At 42.3% G+C, this 26,476-nt stretch overlaps 2 protein-coding genes across 3 annotated transcripts; one reads left to right on the top strand and one right to left on the bottom strand.

The window, feature by feature from the left end:
- The first annotated feature begins 896 nt into the window (after positions 1-896).
- Positions 897-25,571, top strand: LOC124213821 (glucose dehydrogenase [FAD, quinone]-like). 2 transcript variants are annotated; one of them, XM_046615482.2, is made up of 16 exons: positions 897-923; positions 2,645-2,825; positions 3,083-3,205; positions 3,343-3,586; positions 3,908-4,071; positions 8,812-9,063; positions 9,272-9,452; positions 18,525-18,840; positions 19,724-20,049; positions 20,152-20,434; positions 20,757-21,598; positions 22,121-22,264; positions 22,456-23,044; positions 23,186-23,999; positions 25,282-25,466; positions 25,533-25,571. In XM_046615482.2, exons 1-10 carry the CDS (start codon positions 907-909, stop codon positions 20,331-20,333), a joined length of 1,986 nt encoding a protein of 661 aa, XP_046471438.1. In that variant the 5' UTR covers positions 897-906; the 3' UTR covers positions 20,334-20,434; positions 20,757-21,598; positions 22,121-22,264; positions 22,456-23,044; positions 23,186-23,999; positions 25,282-25,466; positions 25,533-25,571. The 2 variants fall into 2 exon arrangements, with proteins under 2 accessions (XP_046471438.1, XP_046471439.1); XM_046615483.2 differs by lacking the exons at positions 897-923; positions 25,282-25,466; positions 25,533-25,571 and having other exon boundaries at positions 2,776-2,887; positions 23,186-24,464.
- Pfdn5 (prefoldin 5) lies at positions 24,607-25,905 on the bottom strand. The gene is made up of 2 exons (XM_046615824.2): positions 25,574-25,905; positions 24,607-25,033 (listed from the first exon to the last, which is right to left on the bottom strand). Exons 1-2 carry the CDS (start codon positions 25,776-25,778, stop codon positions 24,747-24,749), a joined length of 492 nt encoding a protein of 163 aa, XP_046471780.1. The 5' UTR covers positions 25,779-25,905; the 3' UTR covers positions 24,607-24,746.
- Between the last annotated feature and the right edge of the window lie 571 nt (positions 25,906-26,476).

Raw genomic sequence — 26,476 nt, forward strand, 5'->3', positions numbered from 1 at the left:
GCTGAAAAAACCGGACCTACAAAGTTGCTTGAATTCCTCGCTAACTTCAGGAGGGGAGAATTCGGTGTAAACGGTACAACTGTTAGGTACTTTTTTTTCGGAGTAAAGCCCAACCGGAAATACGAACGAGGAGTCCCCGATTATAGGATCGATTTCACCATTGCGTTGTCCGTTATCCTTGCCTCTTGAAAAAAATAAATAAATAAGGTTACCAGGAACTCGGCGTTTCGCCTAAATACTGAAGGAGTGACATTGGCGTTAGGGAGCTTGTAATTTTCTCGTGACACAACTGCTGAACGGCGTATTTCAAGCTGGTTGACCCGGCACGTTCGTTCAAACAGCGGCATTTCTTCAATGCACATCGTATTACACGTTGCGAAACACGGAAATGTAATAGCGTAAACACGATACTCCAATTATCGCGAGTTGCGAAATGCTGAAAAATAGACCCGCACGAGTGTGATGTGTTTATTCGAAACACCATTCGATTATCGACGTTTCTTTTCCCACCGTCTGATACGAATAACGTACGAAATGAATGAATGCTGTCTGTGGATATCGATGAGAAAAATCATGTACGGCAACCGTACAATTTCCGTAAATCTATTCCTAGTTGTAAAAATTTCTAAACCCACGATTTTGATAGGAAATCTCAGCACTTCACCCGGAAATTAAAACTCGCAAGTGAACTTCTGTATAAATATTCAAGTTTAGACCCGTGAAGAATAAAATTTTGCAGTATGTTATTAATTTTATGATGTGCAGCTGGCAAAACCGGCATGGCAACGACTCGTATTTCAACAAACAATCAACAAGACGACGTGCGAATATCATTCCTTCTCGGTATTATATAACAGTGATGCTTTAGTGATCCTGATTCTTAGTCGAACCAACGGCGTTGCTGCAATGATTCTTGTACCAAGGTAAGATCTGTTTTTCATTTCAATCTTCACTATCTTTCCACTGGACATTGTGAATGTCGTTCGATAATTTATCCTCTCTTTAATTGTCAATGAACTTTGTTACACTTTAAAGCATACATACAATTACACAAGACTTGCCGTTGTTGAATGTTTGGAAGTATTTCTCTTCGGCCACAAATATTTTAATGATACGAACAATTTATCATTGTAAGTTGGTAAATAATTTCAAGCTTTATATCAGTCCAGATGTATGCTGTTGCTTCATTTACATCACGTGAATCGTGCAATTTTTAAACTTTACGCTCACACCTTTAGTTTTCGAAATTTGGTGACTCACGTTATCCGGCAATTCCAAGTTTCACTCATCCTTATCGACACTACATCGAAGTTAGTTATCACCTCTAACGTTCGCCCCGATCAAACGGTAAATGCTTTGGAAAAAAAAACAGAAAATAAACAAAATCGAACAATTCCGAGGCATGTAATTTCAAATCATAGCAGACACCCCACGCTGCGATGTCCCCGTAGGTACGGTTCAACTGAAAACAATATCACAAGTCGATGCACAGCCTTGACTATGCGGTTATGAACACGTTCGTTAATGGGTGTTCCGGGTTACAGAAACGGAGGAACTTGCCGCGTGATGTATGGGCTTAGTTTCCTCTTTACGCGTGTCCTGCACTCAGACGGGGTGTGCAGAGCACGATATACGTTATAGGTTGTAGGTGGAAGTATATACGGTATAGTTGTAAGGGATAGAAACACGGCGATGCAGAGTGTTCATTGGGTGTGTGTTGCTCGGTTAGGAGGGGCTACTTTACCTGCATGGCGTGCCGTAAGGGCTGCCATGGGATTTGCCTCTGCGTAGGTAATCCATTTAATTCCCCATAATCAAATTAATGCCCGACGTTACTCCGTTTACTTACAAAATTTATGGCGTACGCTTTATCTCTTATATTCAAATTTATCGAACAAACCGCGTGCCGACCTGACATCCTTCCTGCGGGACCTCATCTACGTATAACAGCCGCGATTTCCACTCAGCTCGTAACGGCTGCGTGATTTGTATTTTTCACAGGATTTTGCAATTGCATGCGCGTAGCAAGTTGTTCGCCATTTATTTCCACGTCGATTAATATTTATACACAAATCTATAAGCGCCAATACGCATGAATGAGGTTTAATGGGAATCCCGAGAATCTTTCAACCGTTCATTAGACTCGAAGTATACACTCGGTATTGTGTCGAATGTGAATCGAAAAGCAGATGTTGCGTGATTGTGGCACCTTTGATTAGCTTTTCATCGAACGAGAGTATATTCAAGGGCTGAAACGCGTTCGTTGCCACTCGTTTCCCCGTTTTAATTCATTCCAACTCTTTACTTGACCATTGCCAATCAATTACAAAGAACTTCGTTGTGGACTCGAGTGTTGTATGGAAAATATTTTCCAGTGATGCTTAAAGTTTAGAATTGATCTGTTTCTAAGGCAACTTTTCGCACGATCTCACGGCTCGAGCGCTGGCACAAAAAATACAACGAGTCGAGCTCTCGAAGATAAATACGTGCGCCACAGGTCTCGGAACCCTTCCAGAATTAATGTTGGCCAAACAACCGGTCGCAAAAACATCACGACAATCACCCCTGTTGCCAAAAAAAAGTGAACAAATGGATATGTAATCGTTGTTGTTGTTGTTTCATTATTATTCTCATTTGTTGATAGATCATGGACAATCTTTCTGATATTATCTTTATCCACATCGCTTACCAGCCTGGCCGTTCCTCGAGTAAGCAACGAAATCAATGAAAATTTCAACACAGATGACGACGTTCTTCGAAAGAATGAAAAATTGCTAACCGATCTCCTTGACAGCATGGAACCAACCGCTACCACAGCTGATGAAGTAACGGGAGACGATTTCTGTAAATAATAGCAATCATCTGCCGCTCTGAATACGAATTATGGGTGATTGAATAAATTTACCTATCTAACAAGTCGCAAGTAGACAGAACCAATTGAGAAGTTGGAGGAGGAACTTCGCTTCGACTATTATGTGTGTACAAACAGCGTCTCCTTCTTTTTTCGCAGAAAGATTTTAGGTGGAAGCCGGTTGAAAGCGGCCACTTCAACGGAGCTAACTTTGTTAATAATCTATTCTAGGCGGGTTCGCTGGCGAGTACCTGTCCCAGAGAGAGCGAAAAGTTCATGACTTTTCTCGAGGATATTTTAAAGTGTAGAGACGACCTGGGGGACCGTTTAGGGACGATCGTGAGCAACCATTTGGTAAGAAGCTCCCTAATAAATATGCAAATTTCAATGTAAGACCTGACCTAAGCGAGCCTGGCCCAGCTTGCCAGGCAACGGCGTGCCTAATTCCTGATTTACCGTAAGCCAAGTCATCGCTATTCTCGGCCCCGCAGGACGAAGTGGACTTTGTCGTAGTTGGATCAGGGAACGCGGGCAGCGTCGTTGCTGCACGTCTCAGCGAAATCCCAAATTGGAAGGTCCTGCTCCTGGAGGCCGGAGGTCCGGCGCCAACTGCCACCGCCGTTCCAGGAATGTACTTCAACTATCAAAACTCCTCCATTGACTGGAGTTTCCGTTTGGAACCACAAAGTAACGCCTTCCTCGGACACCCGAACGGATGCGCTCAATGTCCCAGAGGTAATCTCAACGACGCGTCCCAATCTTACACGCCTTAATCGAGTCTCCTCGAGTTGGATTCCCCAAAATTATTCGAATGCTTCCCGACTCTGGGAACTTCACGGAATTTCTGCTTTTCCTCTGTAGGCGACGTACGGTTGACGAGCCTGCAACGACACCACGGATGCTCTAATCGGCTTCCGTCATTTAGCGCTGCTCCGGAATGAAAAATTGCGATCGCGGTAGCTTGATTTAATTTCATCCAAAAACTTCTTGAGTGCACTTGCAGGTAGAGAAGAAATATTTAATGCTGAAAATTATTGTGATGCATTGCTGTTTCAGGAAAAGTTTTAGGGGGTACAAGCGTCCTGAATGGAATGATGTACATGCGAGGCTGTGCCAAGGACTACGACGGGTGGCGTCTGCCTGGCTGGTCCTGGGAGGAAGTGCAGGAATTTTTCCAACGCAGTGAGAATAATAAAGAGGTTGGCTCCTGCATCGTAGAGGTGAGCTCATTATCGTGTGTTAACAAAAACCAAATTCGTTACGTCAGTTTGACATTGTATTTTTGCGCGTCGCGATATAACTTGTGACAACGGCCATGAATCCTTTTGCGTATTTTCACACTCAATGTGAGTCGAAATGTGAAATAATCGCTGTATTAAGATATAGCTTACCTTCATCCATTTACTCAAGAGTAAATGAAAATCAAATAACTTTCACTGTCTTTTGTGATGCACATCTAATGAAGGCCTTGGCCCATTCAAGTTGACTTCTTTTGTCTCCGCGTTGGTTGAAGGTACCCAAAGTAATCTAAAAGAAGCTATAGCTTCACCGACATTTCGAAAGACCCGATTAAAAATCCCCTCACTAACGGTGAACCGTGACCAGATGTCTGAAACTTTGTACAAGATCCGTGCGAATTTTATCGAGTGTAAATCAAGTCTTATTATCTCCAGGCAAATCGTACGCTGTCACCTATTTTATTTTTCTTTTCACCGCCTGCTGAAATTGGAGAAAATGCTTAAAGTTACTCCGTGATGATATTTCAAAGCCGTCATACTTGTGAATTTACTGTCCCCCGAAGGTTCTGATACAAGTTTACTCTAAGCTCGATGTTAACAAGTTGTCGTCAAAGTTATCTGTGCCAATTGCGAAACGCGTGTGCACTACCAATATCTCTGCCTCAGCTTGTTTCGAAGTTTACACCGAAGCCACGTCATTTCGGCATAATGCCGATTGCACTGTCTGAGTACAATCGCCCTGGTAGTTTTGCCGGATTAGTGCACAATACTGGTTCATTTATAAAATACGTAAAGTTATCACGCCTCTGACAAATTACCGTGCAAGCTATTACATGCACCGTACCGTACACCAAAATAAAACACCAACGACTACAGTGCGGAGTGAAATGAAGCACTGGTCTACGGTCGTGGCAGGAAGCATTTGGCCTGAACCACTAGCCTTGGGCAAATGACAAATGATGCGGTGGCGTCACTTTTATTATTTTAATTTTGGTTGACGCCCGCGCGAGGTTTAACGAGGCTATTTTGTTACGTTATATGTGACGTCATTCAGTCGTTAGTGCCGAAAAATATGAACACTTTTTCAAAGAAATTCTAGCTCCAGAACGGCTTGCACAAAATGCGAGAATCAGTCGAAAAACGTGTTCCAAGTCCGATATGCCGCGTGGTTATCTTTCTTTGATTGAAGAAACGTTCGACGTCTAGTCAGTGTTAAAAAATAAGCCAAATTTTCTTGAATTGATTGTACATAAAACGAGGATTATTGAGGACGGTTCCATTTAACCAGCGTTTTAAATCTTAGAGTTGGTACCTGAGTGAAAATATCGTTGAATGAATGTTTGGTGCGTTACGGTATTCGGACCTTGGAAGAATGCAGATGCCGTCACAGTGTTCAAAAAACCATCAAGATGTAATCTGCTCCTTCATTATGCCAAACACAGGGATTGCTCATGAAAGAATTTTTTTGGGACGTCACTTTGCCTGCCTTTTTAAAATATTAAAACCACATCTGCGGGCTCGAGTGTCGTCCAAAGTTGAAATCCTCGGCAACATGAAACATCTATTAAATGGAAATTTTACTCACTTTTAGAATCCAAGCAGCCATCGACGATAAAAAACAGTGAAACCGATGTCTAGGAAACTTACCACGCGTAATTTTGCGTGTTGAATGTAATTGTCACACTTGGAGAATATTAGACAATTATAATTAATATTAGACACAATCAAAACTCATAAATTTAGTGAGCATATGGACTGTAATTTCGTTTATAAATGAAAATTTACAATACAGTTAATTCATACCGCATCCTTTCACTTGACGCACGTTCCTGAATCAAAATGGTCGTCAATTAATTTTCAACGGCGTGAATAAACACGTCAGAGCAGAAACTGAATGCAGATTACGACTGTTCGTTCATCACGGCCCATCAATCGGAGGGTGAAAAACGATAATTATGCAGGATTGAAAAAAGTGTTACCTATCGGACGGCTGTATGATGAATCAGAAAAACAGACGCATATATGCAACGTTACTTTTCTTCTGGCGTATAATTTTTATCTTTCTTTTTCCCAGCCCTTGCTCCCGGGGTTTTTCATCAGCAAATTACGACCTATCACGATATCGAAACGGGAGAATGTCTGAACCCTCTATAAACGGACTGATGGAAAAGCTCATCCAAAGGCTGGTCTCGTTATGTGGCCGGTACGCTCAGGGCGGATTGATTCGAACGGCACGACTGCACGTTGCGAGTATCGAGTGTCCTACATTTTCTGATTTCTTGGAATACTTCGTTTTCAAAGAGTATGACCATCGTCGGATGAGCGTGATGCTTTCGAACTAAACTCAAACGGCCCCATCTCGAGGTGCAGCCTTTCGGTAATCGGGAAAAAAATCATAGCAGATAACAGTACGAATAATTATCTTCCGAGATATCGAAAGCCGGAATGATTTTTCCTCCGTTCGACCGAAACAAAATTGATTTTTGCTCTCCAATCAAGAAGGAATAAAGAGTGCCGAAATGTGACGTGAAACTTTCAAGAATGCCTCTTGCGATTTGGTTCAATGTCTAATCTAAGATCGCTTGGGCTCAGCCTGGTGGTATGAGAGAAGATCGGAGGGGTGTAACATATTGATAGAGAAGGGGCAGGGGGAGGGGAGCCGGTACGTGCATTCAATGCTGCAAACGAATCGGAGGAGAAAGGTGTGGGCGGCGATCGGATTTTTATTTTATTAGCTCCATTGATCTAACGAACGATGAACCGTCACGTGCAGCGGATGCGGAGAAAAGCGCATTGCGCTCTGGATTTCCAACCGAGGTGAGGAAAAATGTTGCGGAAGCCGAAAGGAAACTACAGCTGGAGAGTCGACGAAATTCCGAGCATTTCGTCTGTACCCTGAACGTAAATTTCCCTGATCCGAACATTCGTCACTTCTGTATAAAGGATTTCTGAAAGTTGAGGATTGTTTGCTCCTGTTTTCCGATTGAATTCGAGTATGGAAATTTTCCCGAATCGTAGCTACCATCGAAATTCGATCAGCAATACATTTATCCACTTTTTCAAACCCATTTCTTTTCTCGGTACATGGAACCCGCGCGGATCCCGAAAGAGCCGAGGGAAAGCCTGGATCTAAAATCATCCCTCGACAGCCCCGAACACGAGTGAAAATTCCTTCAATTTCTATTTATCGGCCAGAAGCGAATTTGGCAAACTCGCAAATCGTACCTACGGCTCTTCGCATTTACACTTTAATCAATACACCACTCGCAATCAGCTCTGTTCGAGAATATCGCGCAACTTCCAACCCATTTTACTAGAGGCGATTGACGTGCAGTGCGTGTTTACACGCGTGCAATTCATGCATATGTAACCGTATAAATGGGACAAACCGTACAGAATTCGGCCAAATCTTTCGAACGGCATATCGAAAAATAGACTCGAATTTCTCTTAAAACTTTGGCTACGCAAGAGTCCAAAGAAAAATAGTGGCTACGTACCGTAAAAATATCACGGTTTCATCAAACAGACCTCTGGATATTTGCGTTGGACTGACGAAAACATAGGATCAGAAATTTACATCCAGACACGGAAAGGATATGAAAACCTGTGGAAACAGTATGCACGGAGTATTCAAGGTTGTAACCCTCCTTTTTATCGAGAAATCGAGAAGACACGACAGAGTCGCCTCTGATTTTTTTTTTATCGAGGATGCTGGTGAACATTTTTCTGGAAATCACGAAAACTGAGATTTTATCAGAAACGCTACTTTCTCAAACTGTAATGCAGACGAGCATCAGTCTCGGTTAAATCTTGCTGAAAGTCGAGTCGATGGTGTTTTGCGTAGTCTCGAATGCACCGCGGACCGTTTACCTGGCAATAATTTCTGCGGTTGTGGAATATTTTACAAAGAACGTGGCGACGATGGCGATTCAAGAAACTAAACCAATCACAGGAGCCGGTTTTTTCCCTACTTGACAGTATTTTTTATACACCTACCAACCAAAACTGCTGGTTCGGAAAGATATTTCTCCACCTGACTACGGTTCTCAGATGTTTTTTTTTTTTTCTCTTTCTCATCGTTTGTTTTATTTTCCTGTGTCTCGGAACAATATATCACGCAGCGAGGCAATTTCACTCATGCGCGGCTCATATAAATGAAACTCCTGAACAATAGAGGTTGATGTAGGACCGACTGAGGCAAACATATTTAGTCTTATATATGAATTAAGCTCTTCGCAATATTCGGACCACCTTTCTCCCATGCAGTCATTAATTCTCGCCATACTCAAGCGAACGTGCCCGTTGGTGTGTCACGGATGTCGTCGATGGACTACAAATTCGGCTCCGTTTTTCGTTCGTTGATTTGCTTCTAAAGTAATCCCACCCAAGTTCACTGTAAAGTTCTCAGCTGCGTAGTTTGAACAAACCCAAGACCTTTGTAAAATGAGCTATCTGCTCGTGGAATGATTTGAATATATAGACGCGAGATATGAATTTCCGAGGAATATAAAAAGCCCGTGTCTTTTTCTCTTTCGCCAATGCTAAGTAAGTTATACATCGTAAGAGAGTCGGGTGGGAAAGATGGTCGAAAACGGACGAAGCCACTCTCGATGGTGATGAGGTATAGCTTCCGAGGGTCCGTCCGGAATAAGCGAGGAAAAGGATGAAAGCGGCATCTCGTGTAGTGGCCGCATAATGCTCAACCTTGTTATTTCTTCGCAGCCGGGGCATCACGCAACCGGAGGACCACTTCCGGTCGAAAGGTTTCCACACCAGCCTAAGCTCGTTTGGGATATTCTTGCGGCTGCGAAGAGCCTGGGATTCTCAATTGGCGAAGATCTGGGGGCAGGGGTCAAGCCTGGTTTCACGCTGGCGCAGACGATGCAGAAACATGGAATCAGGATGAGCGCCGCCAAAGCGTTCCTGGAGCCGGTGATGGGAAGAAAAAACCTTCACATCATTCCCAACGCGATGGTGAATACGGCATATTTTATTTTTTATTGTCGAGATCAAAGCAACTTTCAACGCGGAAAAATATAGATCCCTTAAATCCGAGGGATATCATTTGCTTGGAAATCTAATGATCATTCCTGCGATTTGGTAACATTGATTGCTTTTTCCTTTTTTTGTGATGAACATGCACGCGCATGTTTTCAATCGATCGACAATCCCGATGATTCAGGTACTCAAAGTGATCGTTGACCCGAAATTAAAAAAGGCCGTCGGCGTCGTCTACGAACGACACGGAGTCACGCGAGTGACTAAAGTCAGGAAGGAAGTGATCCTGTGCGTCGGTAGCGTGCAGTCGCCGCAGCTGCTGATGCTTTCTGGCATCGGACCTAAAGGCCATCTCAAAGATCTAGGTGAGTCCAAGTTGGAGTGAATAAATATTTATTCATCCTCAGGCTGACGTCAATATTAGACGACGTTGAAGTTATGATAACGTTGAAGTAACGAAATAATAAAGTCAAATTCACTGTTTGACAACTTTCTAATAACTTCAAAGGTGTTTGATTTTCAAAATTTTGGTATGTATTGGACGTTATTACGAGTTCCTGAATTTCAAACAAACCTGAAGTTGCAAAATAACGATTTTTACCAAAGCCGCATCGTTACAATAACTATACAATCCGCTATATCCTAACATTACTAGCACATGTATTGTAACGGTCCCAAATTGCGTATTCGTGATCACGCGTCACACGTAGATTTCCTTACCCGCTAATCGATCCAACAGATACTATAATTAAAATATTTGGCATAAGTCTTGCCAAGTCTTTTACCCACTAAATTCAAAAACGTTTCACCCCTATTCAGCCCATAATCGCAACTGCCGTGCTGAAAACGAGCGATTTTTACTCGAATTATTACCGCGTGACATTGTCCCAAAAAGTCAGAGCCCCACTTCTATCGATGTCAAACGGAAACACGGTTCGCCGCGTAGCATGGCAAGCTTCCTCCTGGTCTTAACAGCACTCCTCCTTTTTTGCCAGTTGTAAGACGAAAGAAGGAAGAACAGAGGGCGAAGCAATGCGTTCGCAAAGCGATCACAAATCACTGTCGTCGACAGCACCCCCCCCCCCCCCTCCACCCCTTTCCCACCGTGCCACCGACACTCGGCAACCCCTTTCCGTGCATGGTCACCCGATCTACGAGCCTCGACCCCTGACATTTGACCCCTTGGACCGAACCGTACTAGGAATATACGTTCCCAATGCCACACGCTCCGATTCGCTATCTCGACCCCCACCCCCCACCCCGTGCTCCTCGATGTTTCTCTCCCCTTTGCCACGGTCTTTGGCTACCGTTACATTATTGTTAGCTAATTGAATTCTAGCCGGACCTTCGTCCCTGCCTCACTCGGTTTGCCTAATCCGTATTTTTGGTCCCTTTAGCGGTATCAGACATTTCTACATTTGTGTGTTCCAATGTGTGTTACTGTGATTGTTGAGCACAAATTTGGTGTTTGCTTCTTCGATGATACACGGAATTGCATTACCGTTGTGTCGCAGTGCAGAATTAACAAAAAAAAAAAAAGGTTCGATTGGTTTTTTGGAACTGCTCTGATTTCGAATTTTGGGACAACGTCGCGAGATTCAAGATGGTATGTTGAAATCTGGTCTTCCAAAATTGCGGACCGTTCACGTATTCAGATGACATTTATCACGTCCGTTATTACGAATTGTGCATTTTCAACGTCAAGCCGATAACACGATAACATTCAATTTATCCCAGAGACGTTCCGTGATTCATACCAATTTCTCTGGGATTGAATGAAAATTATGAGTTTCCCCAGTGCAGTGGACACTGAAACGTATGTGTAACTCGTGTCTGTTCTTGGACTACGATTTCGCATTGGTATGAGCGGAAGAACGTCTAGCCGTCGACGCCGAGGGCGAGCATTTGCTGATTCAGTCAGCATCCTGGCGAGATATCGTTGTTTGACAGTTCTATTAATTCCTATCCAGGTCAAGATGCCGAATGAAATCCGAATGAGATTCGAGACTATTCTTTATTCTCGCACTCTCCCTTCTACTCTCGATTGCCATTATGATGCATATACGCGATACGTCTTGAGCGATGAAGTGGAAAATAAGCAAAATATCACTAGTCTCGTGTCATTGCGTCCAAGTTTGACCACAACATTCAGATGCAGTCACGTCTTGCTAATTTTTTTGTCCTAGCTACAATTTTGATCTTCAAGTTGGCTAAAATAAAAACGTTGCACCTTCGCATGAAATGAAGGAAGAAAATTACTTGGAATTGCATAACGACGATCTAACAACAAAACCCTGCATTTGTATGAATGTCGTATGACTTTACGCGCAACGTTTAACATTGCTGTTTAAAAATTATTCCAACATTACTGCAATGCATTTGCGTATTTCAGATCCCCTATTGTTTCGTCGCCGGCTTGATACAAATGTTATTTTTTATTGGTCAAGTTTTTTTTCGCCCACATATATTGAACGGGCGTTTGACGTTATTAGCTTCCACGCGAAGGCCGTGTATTGCGCGTTTTATTTTCCAAATCGTGGCATCTACTGGGCGTGAAAAATCCGCACGGTTGTCCATCACGAACACTCGCATGTAAATCAGTAAAATTGTGTGGTTATATACGTGGCACATAAATGCAGCAAGCTGCGGGGAATATCGTGCATTTCCTCGGCAATATGCAGGGCGAAAACGTCGAAATATGGTTTTGGTGCAATCGGGTTTATTCATGCGTGTATTAACCACTTTCCCACAGCGGCTGCAGTCCATTGCCTAATATGTATAACAATTTTGGTTGGCATTTGCGTTCGAATCTAAAGCTGTATAATGCAACGGCTTTCAAGTAACGGTTACAAATGACGACGCTTGTTAACGTAAATGTGTAGTGTATGCATGTGTATAATGTATATATATACATGGCGTCGAGGTCAACGTTTGGCCAGAACAAATGGATACTAAAAGAGGGTGAAGAAAAGTGGTCATCGAATTCGTTTGCCTAATCTATCGATTTCACACAATTCTCGCAGTAAAGTTTCTTCGTGTAATTATAAGCGATAGAACGCTCACCGTTTTTCTATCCCAAAGGAAATAGGAGGAAGTCGATTTTTGCACGGAAAGTCCCGGCTGTATCTTGCGACAAATTTTCCAATTCGGTAAAATTCTCCGATCCGATTATCGTCAAACCGCCATCCGCGAACGACGCCTTTTATCTCTGATTATGATCAGCTTTAATTGCGATTCGTTTCAACCGATGGATCTGGGCTCAAAACCAAACGACTCAACTGAATTTCAATCTTGTGCCAAGATCTGCTGAGCACCCTACGGATAATAACACATTATGCTCTATTCTGATGGTCTTCTGGCTGTACGATTATCCTTATCTATACGGTAAAAAAAAGGAATATCGTAACGAACAGACACGCAGGTTTAAATAACGAATCTCTGAGGAGCTTCCAAAAGATATCACTTAACGAATCCTGTTGCACACGGTCAGCTTTAACCGGCGATATATTCCCAGTGCAATTTCTCAGGGGCTTGGACGCGAAATCAGATAAAACACGTGTATCAGATAGCGGCAGCCGAAGCTAAACCAGGACCTAAAGGAGCCAGGACAAGGGCGAGAAACGACAGAGTGGGAAGTTACCCTGCGGGATGTGTATACCTCGGCAGCAGCGATGAGATTTTAATCGTGAGTGGAAAAAGATATTCACCGCGTTATTTTGATTAAAAAGTTTGTCAAGTACGTATAAACTTTATCCAAACTTCGCTTCCAAAGCGATAAGAAAATATGTACACAGCGTGCATGTCTGTCAGCGTTTTTGTCCGTATCGCGAGAATTCGGCTTCTGGATCGACCCGTCTGATACACAGCTCTAAATCTGTCCAACTCGGCAGAATTTCAAAGGCGTTTGTTTTTCTGTGAGAAAAAAAAAATTGTTGAAATAAAAATAAAAACTCATCCGAAATGTTTTTTTTAGAAAGTCTCCTGACAGTGCACACCGATTCATACCTATACAGGTTTAGTGACCGTCGAACAACGTTTGACATCTGGAATTTCTCTCCGAGAATTTCACCGATATATCGTGACTTTGTACTCGCGCACTTGCAGCGGGTTGATATGATAATTAATTGACCGATGGACGCGGAGATTCTGCGCACCGTCGCTAGTCAACGAGGCGTCTAGGACGACTAGACTCCGGAAGTTCGCCGATGGGGAAACAGAGTGCAGGGTATAGCTATGCCGCAGTATCGTGTTGTGTTGTCACCGAGCAAACTGATCAGAAATTAATCGAATTCTGTTCGTCTAGCGCCCATTAGCCAGAGCATAGCGAGCCTCGTTTCTCGCGCCATTACTTCCTCCTCCGCGAGAATTCGGGGAGAGCAACGAGGTCTAACTCGATCTTTAACGAGTGGGTTCGCTCGGCCGAAAAGAACTTTTTGACCCAGTTATTTGCTGCCCGTGAAACTCGGGGGATTAAACGTCCACCGAACAGAGAATCGGGCAGCGACGACGAACTCGGGACTGGTGAACGTTGTCAATCTATAAGCGGGAAATTTCGGTGAAACTGCCCGGCCAACGCCGGCATGACGGCGGATGTGGGCGACCAAAGGAACGCTTCAAACACGACGAGCGGTGAGTGTGTACGAGAAGACGGGGATGTATGCATGTCATAAGTCTTGCCACGGAGTACCATTTATTTATCTTCTTTCCGCATCTTTATCCATAAACTCCTAGGTGAAATAGACATGTATATGCATATATATACCCCCGAAGCTGAGGAAGAATTGCTGTTTTCGCAATAGAACGTGACTACTCTTTCGTATGATAGGTACAGATAAAAAGGGATACGGGAAAAGGAGAGAGAGGGAGAGAGAGAGAGAATGAAAATGAGACAACGATACAGGGTGAGATAGAGAGGAGAACGGAAGAATCGAGAGAAATTTTCCCTGGAGTAATTGGAGGAATGGTTTATTCGTTTCTAGGTAAATCGACAACTTCCGGTAGACAACCATTAGTCGCAGCTAAAACAAATGACTGACTTAATGGATTTTCCGTTTTTTTCTCAGAAATACTCATCTCGACAAGGACGAATCGTGAAAAAGCTTACACGTACCTGCGTCGAATCGCTTTCAGATTATCGCCGAAAGACACCGTGCATCTGCATAATCCGTTAACGGTGAAATTTGTTCTTCCTCTGAATTAAACTATGAAATCTTCCACGTGTTTACAAGTGATTGAAAAAGAAAGGGAACGGTTCGTCAATTTTTCCGCTGGCTGTGTACCACCCCTCGAAAAATGAAGTCGAAATTACAACAGGCAAACTTTTATTTCACGTTCAATGCTTACGTTACAAGTGATTACACCGACTGTGGGGCAGATTGAGTGTTATGAGACTGATAATGGAAAACACCAAACGACGATAATAATATAGAACTCATAAAAGAAATCGCGAATCTTGGCCTTGGATGATCATCGCGGTGCACCAAATTGGTGAGCCAAACTCGCGGATCAGAGTCTGTTGCGTCTCGGATTGAAGAAAAGAACCCAGGACCGATTCAACCGACGCTATTTCTTATCGTCCATTCTCCTCATCGTCGTCCTGGCAGTCATACTCGTCCAAGTCCTGATTCGGAGATATCCAAGCCCGTGAATCGGCCGACCTTGGGTTGCGGTAGGGCGAAGAGGACTCCGAATCGGACTCGCCGAAAAGGGACAAACCGATCATGCCTGCGAAACGGGAGTCAATGAAGAGGTCTTACGATCGGTGACCTTTGCTGAAAACTATTTAAAAAGTAACAGTGCTTTTTGACCCACCTTTGATTTGACTCACGAAGGATTTGCTCTTGCTGCCCGATTTCCTTGAGCTAGATTTTAGGTATTTTTGAGTCGTGCAGTAAACCGACGTCGCCAACGGAATGGCGAGCAGAACGGTGAAATAAAATACTCCAAGAAGAATCGGGAGACAGAGCGCTCTCTCGAATTCGTCCAATATGAGGTTCACGTTCTCCGGCAAGATTTCGTTGCACATCTTCGGTCCCAGTGCCAGTTAGGCTTTCGATGGTACGAAGATTTTCCTACTCTTGTCTCGGTGGTTTATAGGATGGTTTGTTGCGTATCGTTGTCTATGCAGGTTTATAAACGTAGCTTAACGCTTTGAATGTATGATCGCTTGTCAAAATTATCCAAGAGATCTAATTAAATCGTGAAGTTATAGGAGGTAGTAGCTGGTGTTTCTTAGTGACTGGTTTCTCGGTTTTTAAATTATTGTCAACTCGATCAAATATTTTCATTAGTGTTTTGTAGAGACTGATGCGTCTTCTCGATGTCTAAAGGTGACTGAATCTAGGCTTGGTTAACTGTTAATTTTGTTCATGAAATTTGCCGAAAAGTTTTTGCAAGTTGTAATTTCTTGACGCTTGAAATATGGTCGACTTGTCAATTTTTAGAGAAGAGCATCGCGGTGTGTAAATAAATGGCTCGTCATTTTCCAGGGTCTCTTTTGTTCTTAACTTCGAATAAGTTACGCGCGACGAAATTCCCCCTCGGTTCTTGTTCGTTGGTCAATTTTACGGACCAACTACAGAAAACTGGATTACGCAACCAAACGACGACGAAAATGACTTCGAGCAGCAAAGCCAATAATCCAGCGGGCTGTGCAGATCCTTAAATTCGAATGCAACGGAAAGAATACATTCCTTGCAGATTTGAATAAGGTAAAGGACTTTCTATTTCCTTACAGGTAGATAGAGTGTATGTGGGAGTGAAACATTGACAACGATCAATTCACGATCAGAGGCTAAGAGACCCAAAATTCAATTTTTTGTCTTCTTTCTGTCACTAGCAACAAATTGACAAGCACTATAATTATACGCAAGAAATTAGAAAAAACCAAAGTGAATACCAACACTTATGATTGTAATTGGCAAATTCCTGCGCAAAGATCCATTTCCGTAAATAAGTGACACCACGTATGAAATTGTTTGACAATTGGTCGAGGAGAAGACCTGTGAATACTTTCTATGAGGGTTGAAGTTTTCGGGAGAAAACCATTCGCGGTAAATCGTCCCGCGCTATAGAAAGGTAGAGAATTGGAGGAAGCCAATATTCGGCTACAAGTGATGAACTGCAGTTGACCTTTGATTCCCCGGATCAATAGAAGGATTTTAATAGTCTCCTGACACTGCAAAACGAGTCAACAACTGGAATCGTACAAATCGGTACGCAGTATGTGAAAAAAAAATGGCGGTGGTAAATATTCGGCTCGCTTTGTGTAATATAGGTTGGAAAAGCGCTAGAATTTGATGGAACTGCGATCGGAAAATCAGACCAAAAAATATTCCAAGAATTTCATTCAATCTCAAGATAATATTTCTAAACACGATGTTCGTTCGGGAAATAGGATTCGGAAAAAATTGACCGATGTTAGGTATTCTCCGGGTAGATCCTGCGAACACGATGAAAAATCGGAAGAAGTTGCGGATAGGGCATAAAAAAATATAAGCGATCTCATAAAGCATTCTTCGTATGGATGCTAGGAATCGTAAAAGAAATCTATGCGACAGCCCGACACCTTGCTCAAAAGAAATAAGAGCAAGTAGTCTGAAACCTACCAAATACCAGAACACGCATCACCAAAAACATTTTTTCGGTTTTGAGATGTTTCAAAAACAAGAAGTCTGACGAGCATTTAGTTCTATTAAAGAAATGCCAGACTTGGCAGTTTCACCGGAGGCTCCCCTAAGCAAAGTTTGATTGCCGAAATACATCCTCGAAGTATAAGGCGTCGCTTGTCTTTGTTTTTCCTGCATTGATCTGGAGTGGTTTGATGCTGGAGCTGAAGAGACGCTCTCAGTTGCCATGAAATGAACGAGAGACGCGTAGTGAATGAGGAAGGCACGAGTCTGATTTCTGCGCAAATTAAGCGAACCCGGTTCTATGGCGTCAAACAAATCCACTTCCCAAGTAAATTAATGTAAGTAAAAGCAAAGAGTTGACTCTCGGCACGGCCTACAGTTTCCCTCCCTGGAGATTTCTCGTTACATTAGCCGAATAATATGTAGAATCCCGGGTCGTTTCTTGCCATTCGTAAATTATACACTCGCAAACTTGAGAACATTTCATTACTCTCGCTTCATGAATTTTTTAAATTGGTCTCTAACTGCGGAACAACGGAATGTAATGAATTGCCCACGGTTAGTTTTCCTCATTCAGTCGGAATCGGTGTTTAAGCCTTAAGCTTAGTTCAAGTGAAACATACCGATTTATAACCACGTTTCATCGTAGTAAACAATTGTTATTTTTGAAATTCAATATCACCATTTGATTTCTAACAAGAAATGTCAACCTAAATAATATCTTACAAAATTTATTACAACTTTTATTGCGCTGTAACTTGACTGTGAAATTTATGTTTTTTTTTTTTTTTTTGCTGCTGATATGAAATGTATCCCATAAAGTTCATTCTTACTCAGTCGTTCACTGAAAATGATAACTTGCGCGTGACTCTACGTCAAAATCTTCTCTAAACGAAAAAATCGTTCAACTCGTATCGTGTAAAAACTCCGAACAACAAACTCTTTCGAACAGAGTTAAAATAATAACATATGTGGACTTTCCAAGCAACAGCCACGCAAAAGAAACCATATCAGCTTCGCGCAAAATGCGACCGTCTTCTGCACCCTCGCGTAATCATAAAATAATTAGTCCTAGTTTTTGCCCACGGCAGCCGCTGTATCACCAGCTAATAACTGCTGACCCTCTTCACGCCCGCTGAACAATAGCGAAGTAGCTTGCGGTTTAGAATCGAAGCCGAAGCTTTAATCTGAGACTCGTTCCAAGTGGACGGCTGGGTGCGAATTCGTGGGAACAGGGTCACGGTCATATTCTGTGCCTGGGTTGGGCCTGGGACTGGCATAAATATACCGTCGGTTCCGTGAACCGAACCTTTCGCCCCGTGGGCAACAAGAACTGCGATAAAACAACCCCTAACAACTTGGGCTGCAAAACACGCTCGCTAACCTGGCCTGATCGAGAGCTGTATCCCGTTGGAAGCTTGCTATCCCATTACGCGAAATGTGGGCTAATTGTAATCGCATGAATCTCTGCGTGCCGTGACAATCATCGACGTTCGATGATTGGTTTTTACCCTGTACCTATAATGGGACACGGGGCGCGAGGCGCGTTGATTAATTCTGTCGATCATTGGGCTGTGACGCAATTTTGAGAAATTAGCAAATTTCACAGGGGCAAAAACGTACCCTGTTTTCAAATTCGATAATATACATTGTTCGCGATTCATTATCACGGATTTAATTGGCGGTGATAGAGTCAGGATTCCTCGAAATCTCTCATCCTATATTCAATATTCGTTCTACGACCCATCGTCCTTTGATCACCTATTCGCCGAACGTTAATACCAAGCGCCATTTTTGGTATTCCAGGTATTCCAGTGATCAAAGATATTCCAGGCGTCGGTACCAATCTCCAAAATCACGTCTCTGTCTCTGTGAACTTCAAAGTGGCTGACGAGCCGGCGACGAATTTACTGGACGTTGATGCCGTGAAGGAATACATTCTCGGTAGACGCGGACCGATGTCCTCGACGGGATTATGCCAAGTCACGGGATTTTCTTACTCAACCATAGGGGTTCGGGACGGAAGACCACACATACAGATTTTCTTCGCAGGTTACAACGCGAACAACTCACGGACCGGTGATCCGAACGAGATAGCATATCCGGGCGGACGACGATTCAAGTAAGCGACCTCACGCTTGTTTCTCATGTTTATAGGACAAGCTGGAAAGCAGAAAGGGTAAAAGGCTTACGATACAATTGCGCGCGTGGCATTGAAGAGTTGGAAACTGGTCCATTACAGACATTTGAAGCATTTTCTAGGGTAAACCATGAAAACGTAAATCACTGCGATTTATCCTTTCGCGCGAGCTTACGACGCGGTTAATGCCATTGATTTCAATTTCACTTGGAACTTGTTCGATTGATGAAATTGCCGCAGAGAGGAAACCTACCGCAAGTACTTGCATGTCGGTGAATAACCGTTTCGCATGGCATAAAGAGCCGGGTTAATGTACTGTATCGAACTTCTTTCGCACCTCGCCGTATCGTATTTTGTAGAAGACGAGGCGATGCGACTCTGAACCCAAAGTCTCGTTAAACGGACCGCGCGTGACTCTTGGTGAATAATCTAGATCGTAGAATCTCACGGTGGTGAGGCAGTTATTTTCTTTCGGAAAAGCATTACTTTGCTCTTCAACCTGGTGATCTGGTTCACTAAAATATAGCGTGTACTGTTAACTACCTGGGGTATTGGTGAACCTTGGTGTCTGACTGGTTGCCTAATAAAGCTGTCGATTCAAAGCCAGCTTCGAGCAGCCGGCTCGAGAAGTTTGATTAGACGAGTCGGGCTTCATAATTAGTCGAGTCGCTTGGTTCTTACACTTGGCATTTAAACAACCCATTTGCCGCTCTTAACATTCAATTAACCCCATATTCGAAAAATCTGTAATTTCTGATATTTACTATGAAACAATTGATCATCCTATCAATGAAAATCATCGATAGGAACCGTTCGTCTTAATAATTCTCTATAATATTCTATTACTCGCCTACATTTCTTACAGTATCGTCCCGACTCTACTGAGAACGCGATCCAGAGGCGTTTTGAGGCTGCGAAGTAAGAATGCACACCAGGCACCAAAGATCTATGGGAATTACTTCCAGGATGCCAATGATATACCCCGACTCCGAGAGGGTATTCGCATGGCGATTTCCCTCGCTGAAACGGAGCCCTTGAAAAGGGTTGGAGTCGAGCTGGACAGAACTCCGGATGAGAACTGTCTTCATCATCAATTCGATAGTGACGATTATTGGGATTGTGTAATTCGTCAGCGAACAAACCCGGAGAATCACCAATGCGGCACTTGCGCCATGGGAACATCAGCAAATCGTAAGTTGCCGCTGAATGGGAAGAATTTTCAGCCGTAAAATAAATGCGATAAATTTCGAAAGCTTTCTAAAATAAAAGCTTCGGATCATTTTTACCTTCCAGCAATGGCAGTGCTCGACCATAAATTACGCGTTCGTGGAATACGGCGACTCCGTGTCATTGACGCCTCCAGTTTTCCACACATTGTGTCCTGCAATATGGCCGCACCTGTAATGATGGTCGCTGAAAAAGGTGCTCAAATCATCAAGGAATATTGGCAGCCTGATAAAAGATCAATATGCTGAAATTCGTAGATCTACTGTTTACGTGAAACTTTTCCTTTGTGAAAGGAAAATTAGATCAGAATAACTCTTCGTCAGAAAGCTCGCAGCTTTGCCAGCGTAAGGTGACTTATAATACGATTAATTATACTTGCATATTGTATAAATACGAACTTCTCCACACACAGCGAGTGCAAAAATGTTCTTGCGTATTACGCTACTATTTACGATAGCAAAAAGAAATGAACGACTACATGAACGATAGATCTATACTAGTTATTGTACCACAATACTGTGTCATGCTTAAATAAGACTTATGCAGAGAAATTACCATCTGTAATAATATCATATCATACATAGTATTAAAGTTCGAACCCAGATTTTGGATGTCGGATGTTCGGATGTTCAGAAAGCGACGCGACGTCACCCAAAATTTTTTTTCTCTAGACGTCATCGGTCTATATAGACGAAAATCTGCTAGCCGAATTCCTCAGTCTGGAAACAACCGCGCAGTAGAGCGGACGTATGAGAATAGCGCTCCGCAGTTTTCGAGTACCGGGTTCTCTACCTCCTGGATCCTGCGCTCCGAGTCCGCTTCCTGGTGCAACTCGAGTTGCAGGACAAGCGCTCCGTAATTCCTGCGCTCCAGGTCCGCTACCTGGTGAAACTCGACTTCAGGGACAAGCGCTCCGTAGTTTCTATGCACCAAACCCGCTACCTGATGAAACTTGACTTCCAGGACAAGCGCTCCATGGTTCCTGCGCTCCAGGTCCACTACCTGGTGAAACTGGACTTCCAGGAATAGCGCTCCATGGTTCCTGCACTCCAGGTCCACTACCGGGTGAAACTCGACTTTCAGGACAAGCACTCCGTAGTTCTGGCTGTCCAGATCCTGGACCTAGTGACTTTCGACCTTCAGGACTAACATTTCGTAGATTTACCTGTCCAGGTCCTCCACCTGGTGGATCTTGAACTCCAGGACGAGCATTCTGTAGTTTTGGCTGTTCAGGTACTTGACCCGATGCCTTTTGACTTTCAGGACTAATGTTTGGTAGTTCTGGCTGTCAGTATCCTCCACCTGGTGGATCTTGACCTCCAGGACAAGCGCTCCATAGTTCTGGCTGTCCAGATCCTTAACCTGATGACTTTATACCTTCCGGACTAATTTTCAAGTTTACAGGTTTAAGTATTGAAACGGCATATTTTGTACTATCAAACCAATATGCATGCTTCAGATAACATTGTAAATCGGAAAAAACCGAACGCCCAGGATCGACAAATTGCAATTGGTGAGTAGTTGGCATAGTATACATAGTAATTCATGACAAAAACGTCGTTCAGCTGAAATTGCTGAGCGTAGTGTTTCAAATCTGTCAGCACTTAGCTGATTGTTCTATGGTATTTTTTGACGAAATTTTTTCTCATAAAATCACAATACGTTATACTTACATGCATGCGTAAACGTGATTTGAAGCATTATATCGAAAAAATCTTACGGACAGATTCGGTTTGCGTCACATGCACAAAGACAGTGTTTATTCTGTATACCGTGAAGCAAATACCAGATTTTTTTGGGGATTCATCGTGCCCCAGTCTCCCCTACAACTATATCATCTGGTAAAACACTGACAACGAGTAAGCGAGCGCACGAGCACAAAAACCAGTTACACTAGGCATTCGACCCTAAGAGAGCTTTAGCAAGCGAGGGCTTTAAAGCTAGTGTGTGATTTATTTTGCACATGAGGATATCTCTGTAAGGTCATTGAAAACGATCCTGAATCGTCTCACAAGCACTGATTTTTTATTTGCAGACAATCATAACCGAAATTCGTTACAAAAATCAATCACTGCAACGCACGTTTCTAACGACAGCTATTCGGCGTGTCAGGCATGTACGATAAGTTGCTTTCAATATGGTGCATCATGGATTGATTCTTTCTGTGTAACGCAGGCAGGTACTTGCTTACTAATACAATGTTCATTTTAATAATGTTACAATAAATATAGTAAAACTATTAAGAGCACACAGCGAAGCGAGTTGATATCAGATTGACCTGTCACAGTATTTCTTGTCACGGTGCTGTTAATCCAATCGAGGTAGTAATCAACTCTGCTGTATATACCAGGTGATTTTTTGTTCCCACAGCCTATGCCCCATGAAACTACGCCAACTTGAACGTTGTCGCACAGCATTGGACCGCCGCTATCACCCTGGTGAGAAATGGAAAAAGATGAATGCTTAAAAGACCAAGTCGGAGTTGATTGATGTCCCCAACAAATTATGGAATTTTTCGCATATTCGAAAGTATAATTTGTTTGCGGAGAATCTGAAAAGACTTTCACCTGGCAACTATCAATGCCCCCTTCGTCAACACCTGCGCATAGTTGACTGTCTCTCCTGACACCCGAATAAACTTGGTGCCTACATTTTTCGACTGTTATCAATGGCACTCGAACCTTCCTTAGCACATCACCGTAGCCTACCTGTATATAAATATTGAGTGTCTTTCAGCAGGTACCTCATTCTTGTACAAAAACGTAAATTGAATATACAATACGGAGAGTGATAACGTACATCCGAACCTGGCTTCAGCCGCCCCCAGCCCACGACGGTACAGATTGGAAATTTGGTTTGGGCAAGCGTATCGTCAATAGAATTTGGAATAGGAGATGGATAGACAAATCGGGTTATCCTGAAGGGCTCCGTGAGCTTGGGATAATGGACAATAATGCAGGTGAGACGGTTGAAAGAGCGAGAAGGTGAAAACTCGTGTAACAACGATTCGGAAACGTGGCAAACGAACAATAAAATAGAAAAAAACTTTCTTTCGTGAATCATTTTATCACTGTATTTACGTTCAAATTATGCTCTATAGGTACTACTTATGCACTTCGTGAATGCAATGAAATAGAGTCCGTCAACGAAATCTTACTCGATAGAGGCCAATATCGTGATGCATGGTTCTTGGGTTGTACAACGGATGAGGTATCACTAAATTTATCAATTTTATCTGTATTGTACTGCCGTAAAGATTCTTAACTCCAGTGGAACCAGCCACGGCTACAAACACTCGTGGATTTATAAGTTTAAATTTTCCGCTCCTCAATTTTCTGCAATGTGAAAAGGGGATAAAATTAAACCTCAACGGCGTTAGATAAACAGATTTTCATTATTATTTTCGTCCCACAAACTAAAGACGTTAGCCAAATTTCGAACTCACTTACGAAACCATACAATGTGCTGCTGATAAAATGAACTTTGGAAGGATGTAACTGCCACCGCATAAATGACGCTGATATCGTCGTTGAATCGAAACCTAGACGAACAACACGCATCGGAATCGATAATGTCTTATATATATATTACATGTGTTGACTGCTTAATTTTATTAGATTTTTCCAACAGTTTCTTATTCACGTATCCAGAGTATGTGGTTTTGATTGAGCTGACGATTAAATAAGAAAACACGCATGCATACTATGAATGGAAAGTCTTCTATGCTGGTTCGTTTTCCGCCTACAACACGGATGTCCAAACCATGCCCTTTGAGAGCTGCAGACTTTGATCCCGTAGGCTTTAAATGGATGAAGGATAGAAAATCACACAGGTGCAATACCGTTAAAATTCGCTTCGCATTCATACTCGAGAGGCCAAGGGAAAATTTGGCATGAGGTATCTTCTATTTGCAAGTATGGCCATGATTACTTTTTGACACTACATAAAAATAAACATCATACTTTCTATAATCATGAAGTTGCATCTACTATGTTTACCTATATTACTTTAAAATGGGCCAGTAAAGTGGCTAATTTCTACACGTTGCTGCCAGATCTTGATTGAACAAATTAAACGCAATCAAATGTTTAAATTCAATGAATCTCGACTCGTTTCAAACATCAAAATTACGGAGGATACTTTATTATGCATCAATATACAATTGTATTAAATACGCTATGAGATCAAAATATAATATTCTCAAAAAAAATTATTCTTGGTGAATAACGAATATGTAATGCCTGCATGATAATATTCCGCATAATTATTCACACAAAAAAAATCACTTTATTGGTACAGAATAAAATCAACGTTTAATATCGCGCATCAAATTCGAATAAGGTCTTTGCTATTCCCTCGCTGACTGTGGAGTAAAAATATTTTGTAGACAAAAATTGGGGCATAACGATTTTGTTATTAGCAATTATTATTTTACTTGTGCTCTGTGTACAAACAAAACTTTGTATCATTTTATGTGTAAGAAAATGTATAGCTCAATGACTTGAAGCAGTGTTAAACAAGTTGATAACGTAACACCGAATGTACAGTGAAGATATATTCTAGAACAATTTTAAAGAGTTAAATTAAAAATACAGACAAAAGGCATAAAATTAGGGCATGAATTAAAATGAATGTAACTTAATTATGTCACATAGATATCTCTATGCAGTCTCTGCAAGTTCCTTTTGCGTTGACATCTGTCCTTGTATTTTCATCTCCATTACATCCATAATAGCTTCCCTTATTTTACTCTTTTCAAGTCCAATTTGTTGAATTTTCTCCATCTGCTCCGTTACATAATTCACTCTTCTTTTGAAATAATCTTTCGCACCTTGGATATCCTTCTGCGCGTAATACCCAGTCCCAATATCAACTATCACCGTCTCTGTATCAGCTAATTTCCCCGTAACGTACATTGAACCTGTCAGTGGCACGAGTATCTCTTTTCCTGCAAAATGCGAATGCAAAACAAAATTGATACTGATCAATATTTTCAAGACTTGAACCTGTGAGATTAGAGATCGTACAATAAACTATATATTGTTAAAAAAGTAGATTGCATACCAGTCAATCAATATTAAAAAATCCTAGATCAAAGGTGAGACAATGATAAGGAGCTTATAATTATCATGATCCACTAAGTAAATAAAGTAAGTTCGTGGATTGAAATTGTTACTGGCATTGCAAATATTGCAGAAAGAATACCCTGCAGATAAATAGGCACAGGGAAGCCTAGCTCAGTGAAGAAAAAAAATCTGAACACAGTGGTAATGGGATTGGAATTCAGATCAACTTCTTGTTGAGGAAAAGAAAATTTGGGAAAGTTAAAAATCTCAAAAGGGTCTTGCCTGATTGACTGACATCAGGAATAGGATTTAAAGGTAATGGCAATCTTAAAGACGCGTGAATGATGCATGGCTCATAACCTCCAAATTATAATCGGTTAGCTAGGGATTGGAGAAAATGAAGTGGTTTAAGGAAGGCTTACCCTTAGCGGACGGGGTAAGCTTCTCAAGACTAGTTCCGGACTCTTGGAACTTGTTTTGAGCGATTTTTAGGGTCTGCAGCGAGTCCTGGAAAACACCAAGTTCCTGATCCAATTGTTGCTTCAATTGTGTAAGCTGCTGGAGATTCAACTTCGTCAGGTCAATCTGCTGTAACATCGGGCCCTCGGTTGCAGATATTTGCGACATGATTTCGACGTTATTTTACGCTGTTTGTCAAGCGAATGATTGAGCATATAAATTCTGAATTGCCGCACGATTCGACTGCTCGATCTATGACCATACCGGGATAGGCATTGCTCACGTTACGTAGATTTCAGCCGTGGAGCATGAGCTTGGATCCGGTGATCGTAGATGGCGCACCTACACGTCTATGTAAGCGACGTCCAGAACAGCTAAGAATATGGAGCGTGTAGGAGGGAATCTTGGTGTTATAAGACGTGTGCCGATTTTGGCTACAAATAGTGCTCGCGGTGCTAGCGCTGTGAAACGTAAGTTGCCCAACTGACTATGGTTTAAAATGTAATAAGTGTAATTATGTAATTAATTAATATCGATCAGGGCCACGTCGGTTATTTTATGTACCCTTATTTGCAGTCCACTAGAGAGTGCCCTCCTTCTATACACTGCTAGGCTACAAAATTCGAAAAACCCATGGAGCTAGGAAAAATCGCAAAGACTGCTAGCCTTGGGTTTTGTTTCGTAATGGTTGGCCGAGTCTGGGGGGATTTAGGGATAATTCTACTAACCTGCACTTACCTACTCCTCTCTGCCTACTCGTCTTGTAGGATCTGGACGTAAAATCAAGTCGGCATAGCAGAACACTGCAATATTCTTCCGCGAAATACCACTGCAAATAATTGATTCTAGCGATTTTTAAAATCGCC

This window comes from Neodiprion pinetum, chromosome 3 (assembly GCF_021155775.2).
Source record: "Neodiprion pinetum isolate iyNeoPine1 chromosome 3, iyNeoPine1.2, whole genome shotgun sequence".
Classification (NCBI taxonomy): domain Eukaryota; kingdom Metazoa; phylum Arthropoda; class Insecta; order Hymenoptera; family Diprionidae; genus Neodiprion; species Neodiprion pinetum.

Excerpts from the sequence above, each read along its gene's own strand:
- LOC124213821 (XM_046615482.2), top strand. Across the intron at positions 2,826-3,082 it reads CCGCTACCACAGCTGATGAA|GCGGGTTCGCTGGCGAGTAC; the intron begins GTAACGGGAGAC and ends AATCTATTCTAG. Across the intron at positions 3,206-3,342 it reads CGATCGTGAGCAACCATTTG|GACGAAGTGGACTTTGTCGT; the intron begins GTAAGAAGCTCC and ends TCGGCCCCGCAG.
- Pfdn5 (XM_046615824.2), bottom strand. The coding sequence starts at position 25,778 with ATGTCGCAAATATCTGCAACCGAGGGCCCGATGTTACAGCAGATTGAC. Across the intron at positions 25,034-25,573 it reads GCTTACCCCGTCCGCTAAGG|GAAAAGAGATACTCGTGCCA; the intron begins GTAAGCCTTCCT and ends CGCATTTTGCAG.